This window comes from Pongo abelii, chromosome 2 (assembly GCF_028885655.2).
Source record: "Pongo abelii isolate AG06213 chromosome 2, NHGRI_mPonAbe1-v2.0_pri, whole genome shotgun sequence".
NCBI lineage: Eukaryota > Metazoa > Chordata > Mammalia > Primates > Hominidae > Pongo > Pongo abelii.
This window is the reverse complement of record NC_085928.1, coordinates 196,238,928-196,257,266: the sequence shown is the minus strand read 5'-3', so window position 1 is coordinate 196,257,266 and position 18,339 is coordinate 196,238,928. Positions and strand designations below refer to the sequence as shown.

At 47.6% G+C, this 18,339-nt stretch overlaps 1 protein-coding gene across 2 annotated transcripts in view; it reads left to right on the top strand.

Annotated features, from left to right (window-relative positions):
- Nucleotides 1–18,339, top strand: part of DGKG (diacylglycerol kinase gamma) — a 213,117-nt gene that overhangs the window by 100,092 nt on the left and 94,686 nt on the right. For both annotated transcript variants that reach the window (XM_063722379.1, XM_024245332.3), the window contains 5 exons: nucleotides 188–262; nucleotides 2,758–2,843; nucleotides 7,501–7,590; nucleotides 8,759–8,919; nucleotides 18,117–18,181. In XM_063722379.1, coding sequence (XP_063578449.1) covers nucleotides 188–262; nucleotides 2,758–2,843; nucleotides 7,501–7,590; nucleotides 8,759–8,919; nucleotides 18,117–18,181 — 477 coding nt within the window. The remainder of the gene's footprint in view (nucleotides 1–187; nucleotides 263–2,757; nucleotides 2,844–7,500; nucleotides 7,591–8,758; nucleotides 8,920–18,116; nucleotides 18,182–18,339) is intronic.

Below are 18,339 nucleotides of genomic sequence, written 5' to 3'. Positions count from 1 at the left end.
CGGGTGATGCCAGGTGGAACCTGGACGCCAGGGTCAGCAGGCAGTGCCCTCCCCTCCGGGGTTTAAATGAACCCTCATCCCTGCCACCAGTGGGCTCCAGAGGTGTTTGCCCTAATGTGACTTCTCACGATGACATATTCCTTCTCTGTCTCTCTCTCTCTCCCTCCTTTTCTTTTTTTTTCCATAGAATTCTTCGGAAATTCCACTATCTGCTCAACCCCAAACAAGTTTTCAACCTGGACAATGGGGGGCCTACTCCAGGGTATGGAGATCACAATCTTTACCTCTTATTTCTCCCCCTCCCTTTTAAACTCCAATGAAGATGCCTCTTTTGTCACCTTTTTTTTCTTTCGTCTCTCAACTTGTTCCTTCCTGCCGTTTTTCTCCCTTTCTCTGCTTTTTCTCACGTCTTACTCTGACTCCTGGAGATACTCAGGATGCCCAGGAAGGCTAACTCTGTTTGAGAAGTGGCCTCCTGTAGCTTGTCCTAGAAAAAGTTGTTGATTTTATAAGAGGGGAAAACTGCACACACTTTTCATTTGATTGACTGGAGGAACAGGCTGGTAAATTATTTTAACTTATTTGCAAGGCTCTGTTAGCTGGTGTCTTCATACTGAATCATCAGAGAAGAGAAAGTTTTCTTATCATTGTCAGTCAGCAGTTTGGAAATCTAGACAGTGACTCAGAGTTCTGCCTTGGTGTTCCGCTGTGGGGTCATTTTAGGATCAAGACAATTACTTGTTCAATGGAATCACTTTTGTCTTCTAAATCATTCGATTTTGAGGTTGTTTTACTCCTCCTGCCACTTACTCATTGGCTATTCTCTGCTCGTTAGCATGGGATTGTAAAGAGGCCTGATGGGAGGCGTGGTCCCTGTGTCTGCGGCTAATGGTGAGCTGCAGGTCTCTGTGATGCGGCCCCTCCAGCACCTGGGCTAGAAGGCGGGGAAAGCCTGGGCTTCCTCCCAGTCTGGGCCGGTGCTCGAGAGCCCTCTACTGGCCGACCCCGGCCCTGGGGCTGTCTGCATACTCTGGGCTGGGCTTGCCCAGCATGCAGCCACTTTGCCCAACCTCCAAACCGGGATTTCTACTCCGGGTTCAGCAAGACCCCTCAGAGAGGTTGGAGTAAGGACTCTGAAAAGAGAATTTGACCCTGTCTTTGGTTGGCTGACACCAAAGATATTATTTATGGCAGCGGTAGTACAAGGCCCAGTTAAAAAGAGAAAGAAACATAAGTGCAGATTCAGTACACCTGCCATGATTTACCTGTAAAACTAATTTCAGAACAGAGCCCACCTCTGTATACCACTGCAGTTGCTATCACAGTCACCATGATCGCCATCACTGCTGAACAGCACAGCCTTGTGACGGAGCAGCCCCCCACAGACACCTTTACCAGCCCACTGTCAAAACTTGCAGACCTCCAGCTTAACCTCATGTATTCTAAACCGTTTTCATCTGAGATGACGAGCCAGGTGGCTACTTCCCAGGCTGATGCGCCCTGAGGATCTCTCATGCGCATGTCACTCTGTAATCAGACAAGCTGCCTAGCTGGAGGGAGCCTCTGTTCAGAATTCACTTCCCATCAGAGAGCAGAGTTCTGCAAGAGAAGTGGAAGAGAAGGAATGTTAATTTGCCTACACAAGCATCAGTGATTCTGAAAGCTCCAGGGCTCTTCTCAGACCACCAGGCTGGGCAGATTGGAAATACTGACCTTAGGCTTCCCAAGTTCCACCCCAAGGTGTCCGCAGGGCACATTCATTCTAAAGCAGAGGTTCTTAACTTTTTTGTGCCAGGAACCCCCTTGGCAGTCTGGTGAAGCATATAAACCCCCTCTTGGAATATTTCTTAATGCATAAATTTAATAATAAAAGGTGACCAGGGAAACCATATCAAAAAATAGTTATTAAAACAGTAAAACAAATTAGTGCTATGAGAAAATATGAGCTTCACCAACGCATCAAATAGGAAGACCCAGAAGTGGGTCTAATAACTACTGTAAATTCCAAGCAGTGATGAGCATGGCGGTGGTATGAGACATCTGCCACAACCGTAATGAAACACTAACATGCCTGTGATTTTGACCGCTGACAAAGTCATGGGTATCGTTCAGACCTCTGTGGTCTGTTGCCTACATGCTGAATTGAAAGAAATACTACTAATTTCAGTTTGAGCTTAGGGAAAACAAGAATGTAATATTTTCTCCTCCAAGTTCATGGCCCTCTGAATCCGATCCACAGAACCCTTCGAGGTTGATGGACCGCAGGTTAAGCACCCTGCTCTCCAGGGTTAAGTCTCCTGAGAAGAAAAGGGCGTCACTCCACTCACTGTGGCCTACAGGAGAGTGAAGTGAAGATCCAGCAAATTCAGTGCATCTTGCTTACCAGGGCGGGTGTCAGGACAGAGCAGGCAGGAGAGCCCGAGAGGAGTGAAAACACTGGGGGCTATTTGTATTGACGCCAAAACTCTGGACTCCTCTGCGTAACTAGTACAGAATTTCTAAAAAACCATTTTCCATTTGTGTCAAATGTTGAGTCAGATTCTCCTTGCACAAGGATGGCCCCCTTGGCCTTAGCTCCATATTCAAGGCACTGCATAGTAACTTCTGGTTTCAGAATACTGAGTGACCCTTTCAACCGCAAAAGGAATCGAGGTCTTAACATACTCCTGGGGAACAGGGCAGACTCTGACTCAACATGTATCAATGTCAGCTGCAACCTAGTAACAAGCCTATTTTGGCCTTTCTTCTTCTTCCTAGGTTGAACTTTTTCCATGATACTCCAGACTTCCGTGTTTTGGCCTGTGGTGGAGATGGGACAGTTGGCTGGATTTTGGATTGCATTGGTAAGCATGGGCTGAGAGGGCCTTTGCTGCTTATTTATAGTAAGAGTATTTACAATCAGCAGAAGGCAATAAAAAAGAAAGAGACATGGAGCCATGTCTGTTCATCCTTGTATCTTCCCCTGGACCAACACTTGACTAAATATTTGCTTTGGGTGGAAAAAAAAATAAAGAAATAAGACAATAGAATGATTCCCTCCGATACAGAGGTAACGGTTTAGTTTCAGGCCTTCCCTGTAAAGCAGATCTGTCATGGCTGGGGTTTGGGCAGTGGCAGGACAGGCCAGATTTGGGGGGTGGGAGGACAGGAGTGGAATTCTGGGCAGATCCTTTGGGGTTGGTAAAGGCCAGAGAACTAAGCATAAATCATAGCCTGGGACAAATCAGCTTGAGATGAACACCCGGAGCCTGAGTCCAGAAAGTGCATCTACAAAGTACAGATCAGTGCAAGCAAAGAAGGACCACACTGAGCTATGTCCAGTACAGTACACCTACATAAAAAGGCCCAGGCTGGAAGGCTGGTAGCCTGAGTTCTACCCAGCTCTGCCTGGATCTGTGGGTCCTCGGACACATCAGCCCCAGTAAGTGATGGAAACTGACTGAAATTCTGGGATGGAGGCAGAGTCAAGATCTAACCCTACAGAACCCAGACAAACACTGCAAAGTGTAATATAAGGACAAGAAAGCGGCCAGGGGGAGCACTGGGGAGGACAGTCATCAAAGTCAGAGACTGGGCCCTGAGCGATGAGCCCTGGGCTTTCCATTCTTCATCCCACAAATGCTGTCCGTGCTCCATGATGTGTCAAGCTCTCCCCAAGGCACTGGAGATACAGCAGGGAATGAACGGACAAAAATTCCACTTTCATGGAGTGCACCGTGTAGAGGAAAGAGACAGGCAATGAACAATTAAATAAGTGAGACATAGTATGTCAGGAGGTGTTTAAAATACAGCAGGGAAGGGGCACAGGGAGCTCAAGGCTGCAATCTAACACCTCACAGAGAAGACAACATTGGCATGGAGATCTGGAGGAGAGGTGAGCCAAGTGGATACCTGAGGAAGGGCAGTCCAGGCAGAAGGAACAGCAAAGACGAAGGCCCTGCAGTGGGAGCAGGCCAGGCTGCTGGAGGCAGGCCAGCATGGCTAAAGCAGAGTGGATTCGAGAAAAGCTACAGAGGATGAAGCAGAGGTGATGAGGGGCCAGGTGACTAGGAAATATAGGGCATTCTATGGAATATGGCTTTTATACTGGGAGGGTCCCATGACACTGGCTGGTTTTGAGCAAAGGAGGAACATGACAGATTAAGAGAAGAGGGCAGAAGCAGGGAGATCAGTTCGGAGGCCACTGCAGCAATCCAAGTGAGAGATGTCCGGGGCTTGGACAACAGTAGAAACAGAGGGGTGGTGAGAAGTGGCCAGCTTCTGGATATCTTTAGAAGGTGAAGGCAATACGATTTGCTGACAGACTGGATGTGGGAGATCAGAGGAAGAGGGAAGTCAAGGATAAGCCAGGACTAGACCGTGACCAGGGCAGAGAAAGCTGTGCCTCCGGGGGCTGTAAGTAGACCACCTAGCTGGGTGAGAAGGCTGCAGGACCTTACACCTGCCCCCCCGCCACGCCCCCCCGCCACTCCCCCCCGGTGCTTTTGTTGCCATGGACACAGCCCTGCCAAGCAGCCACCCACGCTCTCCTGTCACCTTGGGCTCTGGAGTTGTTTGTGGGAGGAGGGAGGAGTCCTCTGGGAGCCAAGGAAGGAAAAGCTGATCCGCAGAGGGTGGATGGCTGCAGTACCTGACTACTCACACGGCTCCCTCTCCACCATGAGGGAGAAAGTAGGCTTTGGCGGAGAGATTTATGCAGTTCATCCGCAGAGGACACAGGTGATAGAAGCTGCTTGAAACAGAAAGAAGGAAGATCACAGAAGGAGGAAGAAACATTAGTTTTTTTCACAGGTTAGTGACCCAAAGAGGAAAAAGCAGAAGCAAAAGGAATAACTGAGTAAGATATTCATCCGTTCACTCTCATTTCAGCACTTGTTCAGTGCTCTCCAGCGACCCCACATGGTCCCCTCTCTGATCTGTTCTCTCCCTTCACCCATAGCGATCTTTCCTGCATAACACCGGGTGCATGGTGTGCATAAAGCACACCGGTGGCTTCCATTATTCTTAGGATAAAAACAAAACCCTTGAAGTAATCTACAGGGCCCTGGGTGGTCCAGCTGCTGCGCACCCTTCCAGCCTTATTTCTACCTCCATCCCTCTCCATCTGGACTCAGGTCCCGGCCCATCTCTCAGACCCCTGGGCGTTCCAGTCTCTCTTGCACCTCAGGGCCTTCATACAAGTTGGCCACCCTGTCTGCAGTGCTGCCCCAGCCTTCGCTCAGTCAGCTTCCACTCCAGATCTCAGCTGACATGTGGCTTCCTCAGGGGAGCCTCCCCTGACACACCCACCAGCCTCAGCCACCTTCTCATAGGACAGTACTCCTCTGTTTTCCAACGTGAATGTGAAATGATGCATTGTCTCCATGGATTCCTCATTATTATCTGTCTGTCCCACTGGATAGTAAGTAAGCCCCATGAGAACCCGAGCCACGGCTTTTTTGCCCACTCTCAGAGCTGGAGCACCTAACACTGCATCTGCTTATAGCAGGCTTCAGTCGATATGTGTGAAGATGCTGTGAGAATGAGACCCAGTCCCCCTCGGGGAGGTTACAATACATTCAGGGAACAAACAAGGAGATAATTACAAGAGAGTACAATGAGATCATTTCTGGTGCTAAGGAAATATTCTGACGAGGCACCAGGTCCAGGCTGGGGCAACTAGGGAGGGCCTCCCAAAGGCAGCTTCTGAGCTGAGCCACAGAGAGCTTTGTGCTTTACGGAAGTGAAAACACTTGGAATGGTTGACATGTTGCGTGGGAGGCAGGATGTGCAGAAGGATGAGGCTAGGGAGAAAGTCAGAGCCTGGTTCCTGGGCCTACTGTGGCAGGCTATGGGGCCATGGGGAGCCACACAGCCCCATCCCAGAAGTGAAAGCAGTGAGCCAGTGCGAGGGGCTGTGGTTCATGGACTGCCCTTCTTGGTGAAAGCGTGAGTGACACACTAGGAGGGTGGAACTGGAGGCGGAGAGAGCCGAGAGGAGGCTGTTGCAGCGATACCAGTGGGAAGGAATCATACCTGCACTCAGGCATCACCATGGGGATAGAGAGAAGAGATTGCTTGGAGATCTAGTAAGGAGACAAAACATAGAATGTGATATGTGAATGGATGTGTGAGGGAAAAGGAAAACCTAGGGTGGCATATAGGTTTCTAGCCTCAACAGTATAAGGACAGTTGACCTGCCAAGGTGGGGGCACAGAAGAAGGGGCAGACACAGGAAAAAGAGCCTTCTAGGCAAAGGGAGCCGACTGTGCAAAGGCAGGGAGGCAGTGCTCTGATCACATGTTCTGAGGACAATGAGAGGGGCCATTGCATTGCTTTGCTCTCTATCTCAAGCCTTCCAGTGGCCATCTCAGTCCTGGGTCTTGCCTGCACTCAGCCATTTCTGATATAGGTCAGACAACCTGGAGGACCTATGAGCTCCTGGCTTGAGCCTTCCCTGCTGATTCCTCCATCTCTCCCCACGCCACAATCACATTGCTCACATCCAGGGGCACCATGCGTGCTGAGGTCTCATGGAAATACCCACCCACCCCCAAGACTGATGGATGCCTGTGCCCTCTTCAGCTCTCCCAGCCTAGACAATATGCCACAGTAGATCTGAGGCCAGATGAAAACATGTTCTGTTGTGCTTTCTCTGATGGTGCTGTCTGATGTCCTTCACAACTATCAGAAGAGGAATGATTAGGAATCTGTATCATTGCTATTTTGAGAGGTGGTGAAGTGACAAGCTGGTTGTGGGGGCCAAATAACACCTGGAAGTTTTGTTCGTTTAGCTAATGTTAGTTTTTAAACGTTTAAACCGAGTGGTGAAAAGTTGAAGGTGAGCATCTTCAGCTTGTCCAATGTCCCACTATTCCCTAGTGTCCTAGCCCCACCTGTTTTAGTAATCTGTACACCTGCCTAGCCCCTGAAGAGAGCAGGGGAGTGGACCTGGAGCCATAGAGATCTGGGTTTGGATCGTGGCTCGGGAATTACTTTCCCTCTCTCCCATTCAAGTATTGACCAGGGCTACCTCCTGCAATCAGATGAGATTGAGCGTGTTCAGAGTAGAATGGTTGTAGACTACTTTCCCGCTGTCAATCTCAGTTTCTTCAGCTACTTGAAGGAGGATAATACCTTGCAAGGTTAGGCTGAGGAATAAATGGAGTAAGTGCTGGTTATCATTAAGGATTAAAAACATGCAACTTAATGTTTTGGGGTGTATGCTGCCACCCCAAAGGACAGATTTAGGATGAAATTTGAATAAACATGTGCAAGTTGCAGGGATACAGATTTAGCTCAATGTAAAATACAAATGGACAGATTTAACTCAATCAGTGGTGGTTAACACGCTGCAGATGGGATAGATGGCTTTAGGAAGTAGTGTGTTTCCCATCAGGGTGGTATTCAAACAAAGAATGCTATGGAGGGGTTCAAGCATCAGATCAGGGATAAAAAGACAACTCAAACGTTCTACAGTCCTATGGCATATGGTTCTCTGTTCCTCTGTGTGTCTTGCAGATAAGGCCAACTTTGCAAAGCATCCACCAGTGGCTGTCCTGCCTCTTGGAACAGGAAATGACCTTGCCCGTTGTCTCCGCTGGGGAGGAGGTGAGTTTGCTGATGGTGCTACCCTGGGAACAGGTGTTCCTTTCTACAGAGATGCTCTACAGAGCTAGGCTGAACTTACCCTTTGATGGATCACATTCCGCAGCATAATACTCAACTCTGCAGTCATGTCAAGTCCATGACCCTTTCTCTGCCCTCCATCCCATGCTGAATCTAGAATAGAAGCCCCTCTTCTGGGCTCTGGGAGCTTTTTGCTCCCTCCCCCGTGTTTACTATCATCCTGAAACCATCAACTTAGAGCCTGCTTTCCCCAGTAGAAAGCAATCAACTGTAGGGTAAAGACAAAGTCTCATGTGTCCCATCCCCAGAGTCCCATCCAAGAAGGTGCTCGCTTAGATGTTTTCTGTGTGAAATTCACTCTCCCACAAACGGCTGATCTTCTGAATTAGGACTAAAACTGAGGACCAAAATGCTACATCTCCAGTTACTTACAGTCACTAGAAGCATTCAGATCATCCTAAGCCCCATGGCCATAGGCCCTCATTTTGAAATTTCCCTAAGAGGAAACACAGAGTGGTGACTAGTTTATAAGGTAAGGGGCAGAGAACTTTGCAAACTGCAGTAGCCCCCATGGAGTTGGGCATGCGCCAGAAAGCGGAGAAGTTCAGCTCAACACATGGAGCAGACAGATCAGGCTGCCGGCCAGAAAGGGGGTGGGGACTCCAGATGGCTGATAATTCAGAGAATGAGTCAAGACCAGGCAGTGCAACGGTCAGTGTTCAATGATCAGCCATGCTTAGTGGGCAGTGTCAGAGCAAGCAGGACCTAGGCCTAGCAGCCATCTTAAAATTCTGCCTGCCACACTGTCCATCTCCCACATGACACAGCCCAGAAGGATCTGCCGTTCTCCCATGCAGACACTCCCAGCCATCCAGCCCACCGCTTCTCCAGGGTTTGCTTGGCTTCAGCTACACAGGCCTGCAACCTTTAGCCAGCACCCACTCCCTCCCCTGCCCCCAGCCTCTGATTACTTTCAGTTATCCTCCCCTCCTCTCTGGCTCAGGGAACATAAGTGTCTCCAGCCCACAGACACAGTGGGGAGTCCTGTAGTTACAGATGCCCTGGGCTTACCTGCCCTGGCAACTACCTGTGCATTAGCAAGAACACTGCCTTTCTGCTGTGCTGGCAAATGCAGTGCTGTCCTCCACAGGTTATGAAGGGGGCAGCTTGACGAAAATCCTGAAGGACATTGAGCAGAGCCCCTTGGTGATGCTGGACCGCTGGCATCTGGAAGTCATCCCCAGAGAGGAAGTGGAAAACGGGGACCAGGTCCCATACAGCATCATGAACAACTATTTCTCCATTGGTGTGGTGAGTTGGTCAAAGATCACCTTTCTGCATGGAAGAGAAACGCCCAGGAAGGGTTCCAGCCTTCTGTTGTCCCCTCTGGGTCCCTAGTGTCTACCTGTCTTACCTGCCCCCCAGCCCTGACTTGGGTCCAAGCATTCTGAAACTTGGCCTGAGTGTGGACACCCTGATTGCACCCCCACTTTATTCCCCATCTCTTGTTTAGGGAGTAAATTCTTTCCTCTGTCATTTTAACTAACACAGGAAAAGACTGAAAATTTTTCTAAAGACATATTTACTCCTTCTGCAATTTGTAGCAGTCATAGAAAAGCAACACCAAGAAATAACCAGGGGACAAGGTTGGTAGGAAACTCTCACATGAGCTTCAGGAACTGGGAATTCTGATCCTCAAAGGAGGACCAAGTGGTCCCAAGCTGCCTTGGCTGGCTTAGCACCCAGATTTCCTTCTCTCCTATTCTCTCTTCTCTCAATCCCATTCCACTCACTCCATGTGCTTCATAAACCTCTAGTGGCGTCTCCTCCCAGCTGACCCCTTAGGCTGAATGCTGTGAGCCTCCTTGATGCTCCCACAGCCCTTATGCTCACCCCATTCATGCACACTCTGCATTATATTGAAGGAATTGGTTTAATGTACTTATCTGGTGCCCCCCACCGCCATGCACACACATACACTCCCGCAGTGCAAGGACAGCACTCTGTTCCTTTTTCATCCACTAGCCCCAGCACATCTAGTATAGCTCAGCTTCTGGTCCAAAGAGGATTGGGGTGGGCACTGCTTCCCAGGCTGCTGTGAACAGGATTGGAACAGGAGGGGACAGATCAATCATTTCTATAAATCAAGCTGGGGGTTGGGAGGGGGTGGGGGTACAACAAAGACACTAGTATTTACTTTTTTTAAGAATGACAGAATTGGTCAGGCGCGGTAGCTCACACCTGTAATCCCAGCACTTTGGGAGGCTGAGGCGGGCAGATTGCCTGAGGCCAGGAGTTCGAGACGAGCCTGGCCAACATGGTGAAACCCCATCTCTACTAAAAATGCAAAAATTAGCCAGGCATGGTGGTGGGCACCTGTAATCCCAGCTGCTCAGGAGGCTGAGGTAGGATAATTGCTTGAACCTGGGAGGCAGAGGTTGCAGTGAGCCGAGTTCACGCCATTGCACTCCAACCTGGACAACAGAGCGAGACTCTGTCTAAAAAAAAAAAAAAAAAAAAAAAAAAGAATGACAGTATTATTGAACTATTTGTTCCTTTTTTTCAACAAATATTTATCAAATTTTTTCCCTAAACTTTTATTTTAAGTTCAGGGGTACATGTGCAGGATGTGCAGGTCTGTTATGTGGGTAAGCGTGTGCCATGGTGGTTTGCTGCACACATCATCCCATCACCTAGGTACTAAGCCCAGCATCCATTAGCTGTTTCTTCCTGATGCTCTCCCTCCCCCCACATCCCCACAGGCACCAGTGTGTGTTGGTTTCCCCCTTGTGTCCATGTGTTCTCATTGTTCAGCTCCCACTTACAAGTGAGAACAGACACTAGTGTTTATTGAGTACCTGTGTGCTCTCCACAGTGCTAGGCTGTACATATTCCAGTCCTCACAGTAGTCCTGCAGGTATCATTATCCCGCTTATCTCACTCTACAGATGAGGCTTCGAGACCCTTGACTCGCATGGTGGTGCCTTGCTCTGGAGCCTGGTTCTCTCCCCTCTGTTCCCCTGTCCTTGGAGTTGTGCTGCCCAGTTTCACATGCGTATGAAATCCCCCAGACCAATCCTCTGCCCCAGACTCTGTGATACCTGCGTTCCTCAACCATCCTCAGCTGTGTTTCTTTTGAAATTTTGGTATCTTAATTTTTTTTAAAGGAAAGAGAAGGAGAAATGATAGGTGGCTTGAGGGGATAGCAAGTTTAAGTAAAGGGTGTTGTTTTGTTTTGTTTTGTTTTGTTTTGTTTTGTTTCGTTTTGTTTTGTTTTTGAGACGAGTCTCACTCTGTCACCCAGGCTGGAGTGCAATGGCACCATCTCGGCTCACTGCAACCTCTGCCTCCCGGGTTCAAGCAATTCTCCCGCCTCAGGAGTTGGGGTTACAAGCGTGCATCACCACATCCAGCTAATTTTTGTATTTTTAGTAGAGACGGGGTTTCACCGCGTTGGCCAGGCTGGTCTGAAACTCCTGACCTCAAACGATCCACCTGCCTCAGCCTCCCAAAGTGCTGGGATTACCGGCGTGAGCTACCGCGCCCAGCCTAGGTTTTATTTTTTTAATAAGAAGACTAAATAGAGAACCATGAGAGAAGAAAGGATTACAAATAATAACACCTTATATTTACAGAAGGATTTAAAATTTACCATATTCACAGATATATTCTGAAGGGCATTATTATCTCTATTTTATGAGTAAGAAAACAGAGACTCAGATTAAGGGATTTGTCTTCATTTTCTGACTCCTAATCCAGTGCTCTTTTTCTATTACTAAAGCAGAAGAGGGAAGCATTGCTGGGCCCATGATCAGGTTCTGAGAGGGTGGAGGTGGTGGACTGGGAGCAAGTTTAGGGGTTCGTATGCCCCAATGTGATTCATCCCACTGGATCCCCGGCCTCAGCTGAGGGGAATCTTTCCCTAGACCTCTTCCAGGTACCCCCTCCAGTGACCCATGCAGATGCCCTCCCTCCTCTTAGTGCTCAAAAGGCCCCTCTCCTTTTTGGACCGGCTGCTCAGGCTCCATTTCCCCCAGCAGGAACATGTGCAGCCTTCAGCTCCTGCAAATTAGACATGACTGACAGGTCCGGGGTTCTGGAGCGTGGGCTTCCCATCATTACAGTTAAAAAAAACTCATATGTCTTTTTCCTATAGTAACCAGAACATAACTTGCTAACATTTATTGAGTACCTACTGCACACCAGACATAGTTTCCCTGCCAGTGGATGCAGGCATTATCCATTTGTATTTTGTAAGAAGGAACCATAGCTTAGAGAGGTACAGAAACAAGTTCAGGCTGGTGAGTGGCAGAGCTTGGAATCATAATAGTTGAACTCTAGAGCCAACTAAGCTGTGGACCGCTGAGCTTTGTGCCTCCTTGAAGCCCCCTCCGTCTTCATGTTGCCAAATGTAACACGGTTTGAGAGAGGGGAATCTCAAAATTTAGTTGTGGTGGCTCACCACCACCTCTTATCAGAAATGTAAATTCCACCCCCACAACAGATGCTGATTCATATTCCAACCCAGTAGGTCTGGGCGAGGTCTGGGAACTGGCATTTTTAACAAGCCCCTGAGATCATTCTGATGCAAATGGTCCTGACCAAGTTCTCAGGGAGTGAAGACAACCTACTAGAGCAGGGAAGAATGGTCAAAGGAAGTGGCTCTTCACTGGCATGGAAGCCAGAACTGAAATAAATGGAGAGGGAAGCAAGGAAGGAGGGGAAAACTAGCCCCTCTAAGCAACGGGCTGGAAGCCAGAGCTGAGGAGCAAGACTGGCAGAGCTGCCTGGGAACTTCTAGACAGCAGGTTACAGCACAGCTGCCTGCAGAAGCTTCAGCCCCACCACTTCCCTTTCTAACACACCCGGCTCTGGCTGACAAAAGCATGGTTCCCCACACCTCCCTGTCTCAACACAGTGCCCTGTATAAGATGGTCCTCCTTAGTATCTGCTGACCAAATGGATGAACACGAAGAGGAATGGACAGCCTTCCCTCAACTAAATAGCCAGGCCCTAAACCCAAGAGCCAAGACTATTCAGTAATCATGGTTTTAATTTATTCTAGCAAAAAAGCAGGAAAAGAGGAAGGGAGGGAGGGAGGGAGGGAGGAAGAAAGGAAGGAAGGAAGGAATGAAGGAAGGAAAGAAGGAAGGCCTGCTGGCTGGCTAATTAATTGTCCCTGAGGAAACACATATAAACAGATTCTCCATCACTCTCAGTGGTCAAGATAAGTTACCTACCTTGGGCTGACTTATAATAATCCAATCTATTCATCTTTCCAATTATGAACAACTTCACAATATCTTTCTCGTAATTTTTTTCATACACCTTTAGCTTATCCATGTTTAATATTATATTGCAGAAGAATGAGAAACCAGGGCTGTTCTCATCTCATTGGTGTGCCCTTGGCTTTCTCGCAATAAAATGTTTGCAGGGTTTGTATGCTCGCTCTTTAAAAGTTGAAAAGAGAAATTCTTGAGAAAACAAGTAACCAACACGCAACCCTAACAGAGTCTGGGGCTGACATTTGCAGAAGGTCTTGCTCCCTATTTGACTTCCCAAACTTTGTAAGAGAAGCAGGTATGTAAACCAAGGAAGTTTTACTTCCTTATGATGATCAAATAGAGGCAGACTCCATTGGCAAAGAGAGCCCTGCCAAGGTCTTTGCCTCTTTTGAAGGACCTAGAATATCTTATGATATCAAACATCTGTTGCTTTGTATTTATAAAGATGATGACAATGACCTCTGAGACAGTGCCCTTGGGTGCTGTGGGTAGAATTTTCTCTGATGAGTTTACTGAGACCCGTTGATGCCAACAGAACCCATTTAATAGCTGAGGGAATAAATAAGGCAGGGTCTCCTGGCCTCTCCAGGGAGTGACTGTGCCCTCATTGCTACGACAGCCCCATCCACACATCAGTTTCTCACCAGTGAGAAGCTAAGATCGTTGGCCTTATCAGTCCTTCTAACTGATAATATCTACTGGCAGGAGATTTTAAACACAGTCATTCAGGATGCCACTTCCTCTGACTTCTCTGGCCTGCTCCTCCCTGTTCTTTATTTTTAGATTAGCAGAAAATGTCAGGATGGCCAGGTATCAGTGACAGGAAGTTTGGGACTACAAAATAATTCCCAAGGTATGTGTAACTCTGAACTCCTCACAAGCTCTGCTTTCATGAGCCTTAACAGGACGGGTGAACAGCTAATCCCTTGATACAGTGAAATCTATTTCTGATGCTAGGGGAGCCCAGGGGCCAAGGAGAGGTCACAGTGCTCACCCTGACCCACGCACCGTTTTCCACCTTGCAGATCGTTCCTAGCTATCACCAGACAAGCTTCCCACCATGATAAGCGTCCTACACATAGGGAATTTCTCAACAAGACATAATTTTTCCCGCAGATTCTTGGATTCTGCTGGCCCCAGGTTCTTGTTTGTCACCTGTGAGATCCATGAAGATACTAATACAGTGGGACTCCCCAGAGGGACATGGACAAGGCTCTATACCCTTTTCCATTCCCCAATCTCCCATAATTTTCAGAACAACCCAAATTGCAAATAATCTGTCTTATGGTCTCCTTTCCATCTTTTTATCTCCATAAATTGCCAAAGTGACTTAGACCTGTGTTATCCAATGTAATAGCCATCAGCCACATGTGGTATGACATGCTTGAAATGGGGCTTGTCTTAATTAAGATGTCAAGTGAGCTGTAAGTATAAAATATACAATACATTTCAAAAATGTGATAGAAAAAAATTTAATGTCTCAATAATTGTTCTATTAATTCCATGTGATGATAATATTCAAGGCTTATTGGGTTAATGAAAATATATTATTAAAATTAATTTCAGGCCGGGTGTGGTGGCTCACACCTGTAATCCCAGCACTTTAGGAGGCTGAGGCGGGTGGATCACCTGAGGTCAGGAGTTTGAGACCAGCCCGGCCAATGTGGTGAAACCCCGTCTCTACTAAAAGTATGAAAATTAGCTGGGCGTGGTGGCAGGCACCAGTAGTCCCAGCTACTCGGGAGGCTGAGGCAGGAGAATCACTTGAACCCAGGAGTCAGAGCTTGCAGTGAGCTGAGATCATGCCACGGCACTCCAACCTGGGCAACGGAGTGAGACTCCATCTCAAAAAAATAAAAAATTTAAAAATTTTAACTTCATCTGTTTTGTTTTTGTTTTGTTTTGTTTTGTTTTTTACTTTTTTACGTGGCTATTAGAAAATGTTAAGTTACATTTACTGGTGTAGCTTACTCTGTATTTCTGTTGGATAGCACTGGCCTAGACAATCCAATATCTCAGAGTCCAAATGACTGATGCATGTACTTGGAAGGGGCCCAAATTTCTTTGTCCACCCATGTGCTTGGAGTTGTAGTTCAGGAAAGAGGCCCTATGTCCATACCTTCCACCACCTCCTCTTCACCCCACACCTGAAAGAAAAGACCTCAGAGAGTAAGGCTGTGAGAAATGCTATCATCACGTCCATGGATTTGTAATTCCTGTCTCCTGCCTTCAGAACAGAAGTCTCGCTTTGCCTTAATTACCATCAAGAAAGGGTTTAAGCCTCAATAACCAAGAAAGGGTTTGAACAATGGTAGCCCTGGTTTCCCAAATTTAAATGAAGTCACTACCGATTGTAAATATGCTCAGGTCGTTGCCTGACATAGAAGCTCCAGAGAGTGAAAGTGAATCTCGACTCTCTTTTGAATCCCCAGGTAGAGAAACGTGGTCAAAGTCTTTACCCTCATTGCCTTTTTAAGACTTAGAAAAGGAGCTGCTCTACTCTCCCTTGCTACTTTGTGTATTTGCCAAGGGATTACATTGTCAAATTAGGGACCACGTGCTTCACTAATAATGTTTTAAAGGCTGGTCTTTGTAAAAAGCATCTTTGCAAAACCTAGTTATGGAAAAACCAAGGACAACCAGAACTGCATGGAAGGAGGGGGCCTGTACACGTATCCCGGAGAATAAAAAAGCTAGGAGTCAGTCAGCAGTATTGGGGTAGGGGATAGTGAAGTACAAATTGTGCCAGCCAACATGTGATTGCTTTTTTCTTCCCCCCCGCCTTTTTTTTTCCTGACAGAAGAAAATTAGTGCTTCAAAGGAATAGAAGTAGATGGAATATTTTCTTGAATTTTAGAGAAGCATTTGACAAATGTCATATGAATCTTATTGAGGGTGTTCACTGAAATTTGCTCAGAGAGTGGGAGGTCGGCACAGTCTGGGAGCATGAAGTGCTGCTGCCCAGGGAAGCAGTGCAGGCTGGACAGGCCTCGGGGACAGAGGCCTCCCTGGGTTCCGCACATCTCACCCGTGCACCCATGGGGGTGCCTCTCCAAGACCTTAAACTCTTAATCTATCTTAAACTAAAAAATAAATTGGCCAGGCATGGTGGCTCACGCCTGTAATCTCAGCACTTTGGGAGGCCAAGTTGGGCAGATCATCTGAGGCCAGGAGTTTGAGACCAGCCTGGCCAACATGGTGAAACACTGTCTCTACTAAAAATACAAAAAATAAGCCAGACGTGGTGGCAGGCGCCTGTAATCCCAGCTACTCATGAGGCTGAAGTGGAAGAATCTCTGGAACCCGGGAGGTGAAGGTTGCAGTGAGCCAAGATTGTGCCACTGCACTCCAGCTTGAGTGACAGAGTGAGACTCTATCTCAAAAAAAAAAGCTAAAGTTTAAATTTTAAACTCTCAAAACATCATTTTAGCAAAGAATGTTTGCCAATCACAAAACCCATCTTCTCCTCTTGCCCTGCCATCTTGCAGATGTGGGCTGCTGGACTCCTGTGCCAGGTGCACCTCACCACACAGAGTTCATGCTCAAAAAGCTTCTTCATAGAACTATACCTCTTGATGCTTAAAAACACACACAGAGGCCAGGTGCAGTGGCTCACATTTATAGTCCCAGTACTTTGGGAGACCGAGGCGGGCAGATCACCTGAGGTTCGAGACCAGCCTGGCCAACATGGTGAAGCCCCTTCTCTACTAAAAATACAAAAATTAGCCGGGTGTGGTGGTGGGCACCTGCAATCCCAGCTACTCAGGAGGCTGAGCCAGAAGAATTGCCTGAACCTGGGAGGCAGAGTTTGCAGTGAGACGAGATCATGCCATTGCACTCCAGCCTGGGCGACAAGAGCAAAACTCCATCTCAAAAAAAAAAAAAAAATTAAAAAATTAAAAAAAACACACACACACAGAAATTTTCATATAAGAAATAGAACTAATATGCATTTGATGAAAATTCACTGCAAGGAATTTCAGGTGTCTTGTAGCCATGTATTCCAGTAAATGGATTTCTATATTTTTCATTGCAAAACAAATCTAGTCAGCTCCCTGGTTTCTGTGTCACCCCCCATCTCCTGCTCAATTAGCCTGTTTATTTCTGAAGCCCAGCACCTGCACCCAAAGTACCAGTATGGGGCCTGAGCGGTGAAGGGGCATTACACATTCTTCTGCTGGAAAATGAGACCATTGTCGAGGGTGGAACACCGAGTTTGAGGAGGAAAGACGCGTTCCGTTTCAGGTTTGAGGCTTAGGGTTGGCTCTAGAGATTGACACTTTGGAGCTATCATCATTCAGATGCTGGTAACAGCCACGAGAACTCATGAGATGGCCACGGTGTGGAGTGGGGGCTCCACACCCAGGGTTAGGGAGTCGTGGTCAGAGGATGGAGAGCCCAGGAGCACAGTGCATGACAGCCATCCTAACCGTGAGTGCTGGAGTGCAGGGGGCCGCTAGTGTGGCAAAGGATGTGCTAATAGGAAGGCAGTGTCCACATGTTGTAGTAATGACTCTTATTGACCTTGGAGGGAGTCCTTCGAGTGAAGTGATCAAGAAGCAGAAGCCAAGTTTAATTTTCTTTTATTATCTACTAAGCATGTTATCCAATGCCACTAATTATTTCTATTGGTGTGGATGGTTAAGACTTAATATCTAATAGCATCTACCAATATCAGGTTTCTGGTTTTGACAATATCCTATAGTTATATAAAATGTTATCATTGGGGGAAGCTGAGTGAAAGGGACCTAGGAACTCTATGCTATTTTTGCGACTGAATTGTGAGTCAAAATATTCCACAATAAAAACTATTTTAAAAAGAACTAATATGGAAAGTCATTTCCAGAGATTCATGCTCAGCCCCAGACACAGGCTCCTGATCTCTAACTGCTCACAGACTCTCGGTATCCCCAAAGGGCAAAGGCTTTCCCGTTCACTCACCCCTGAACTATCTGTTCTCGGCAGGCCGGGGCTAGAGTGAAACAGCAAGGACTCCAGAGTCAACTGGCATAGGCTGTAAGAGTATTGGTGGTGCTAGCTCATCCCCTTGGAGGCGGTGTTGAGCCTCTGTTGGCTCCGCGGATGTGACCTGGAGCCCCACCATGCGATAGATAGAGTCCCAGGGTTGGCATGACTCAGCGAGGGCATGCATGCATCCCTTCCCTCCACACTGCACTGTCATGACCACTCACCAAGGATCCGCTTTGTCTCTTTCACTTTCAGGACGCTTCCATTGCACACAGATTCCATGTGATGAGAGAGAAACATCCTGAAAAATTCAACAGCAGGTAAGCTGCAGGCCTGGCTGCACTGCCACCCACCCAGTGTGGCCCTGGCGGAACAGAGGCCTTTCACCTGCTCTCTGGAAATGTTCCCAGCCAGGGCCGCCAGGGACTTGGCCTTCCTGCCACTTGCCGGAAGGAGGGTTTCCATTTCCAAGAAAAAA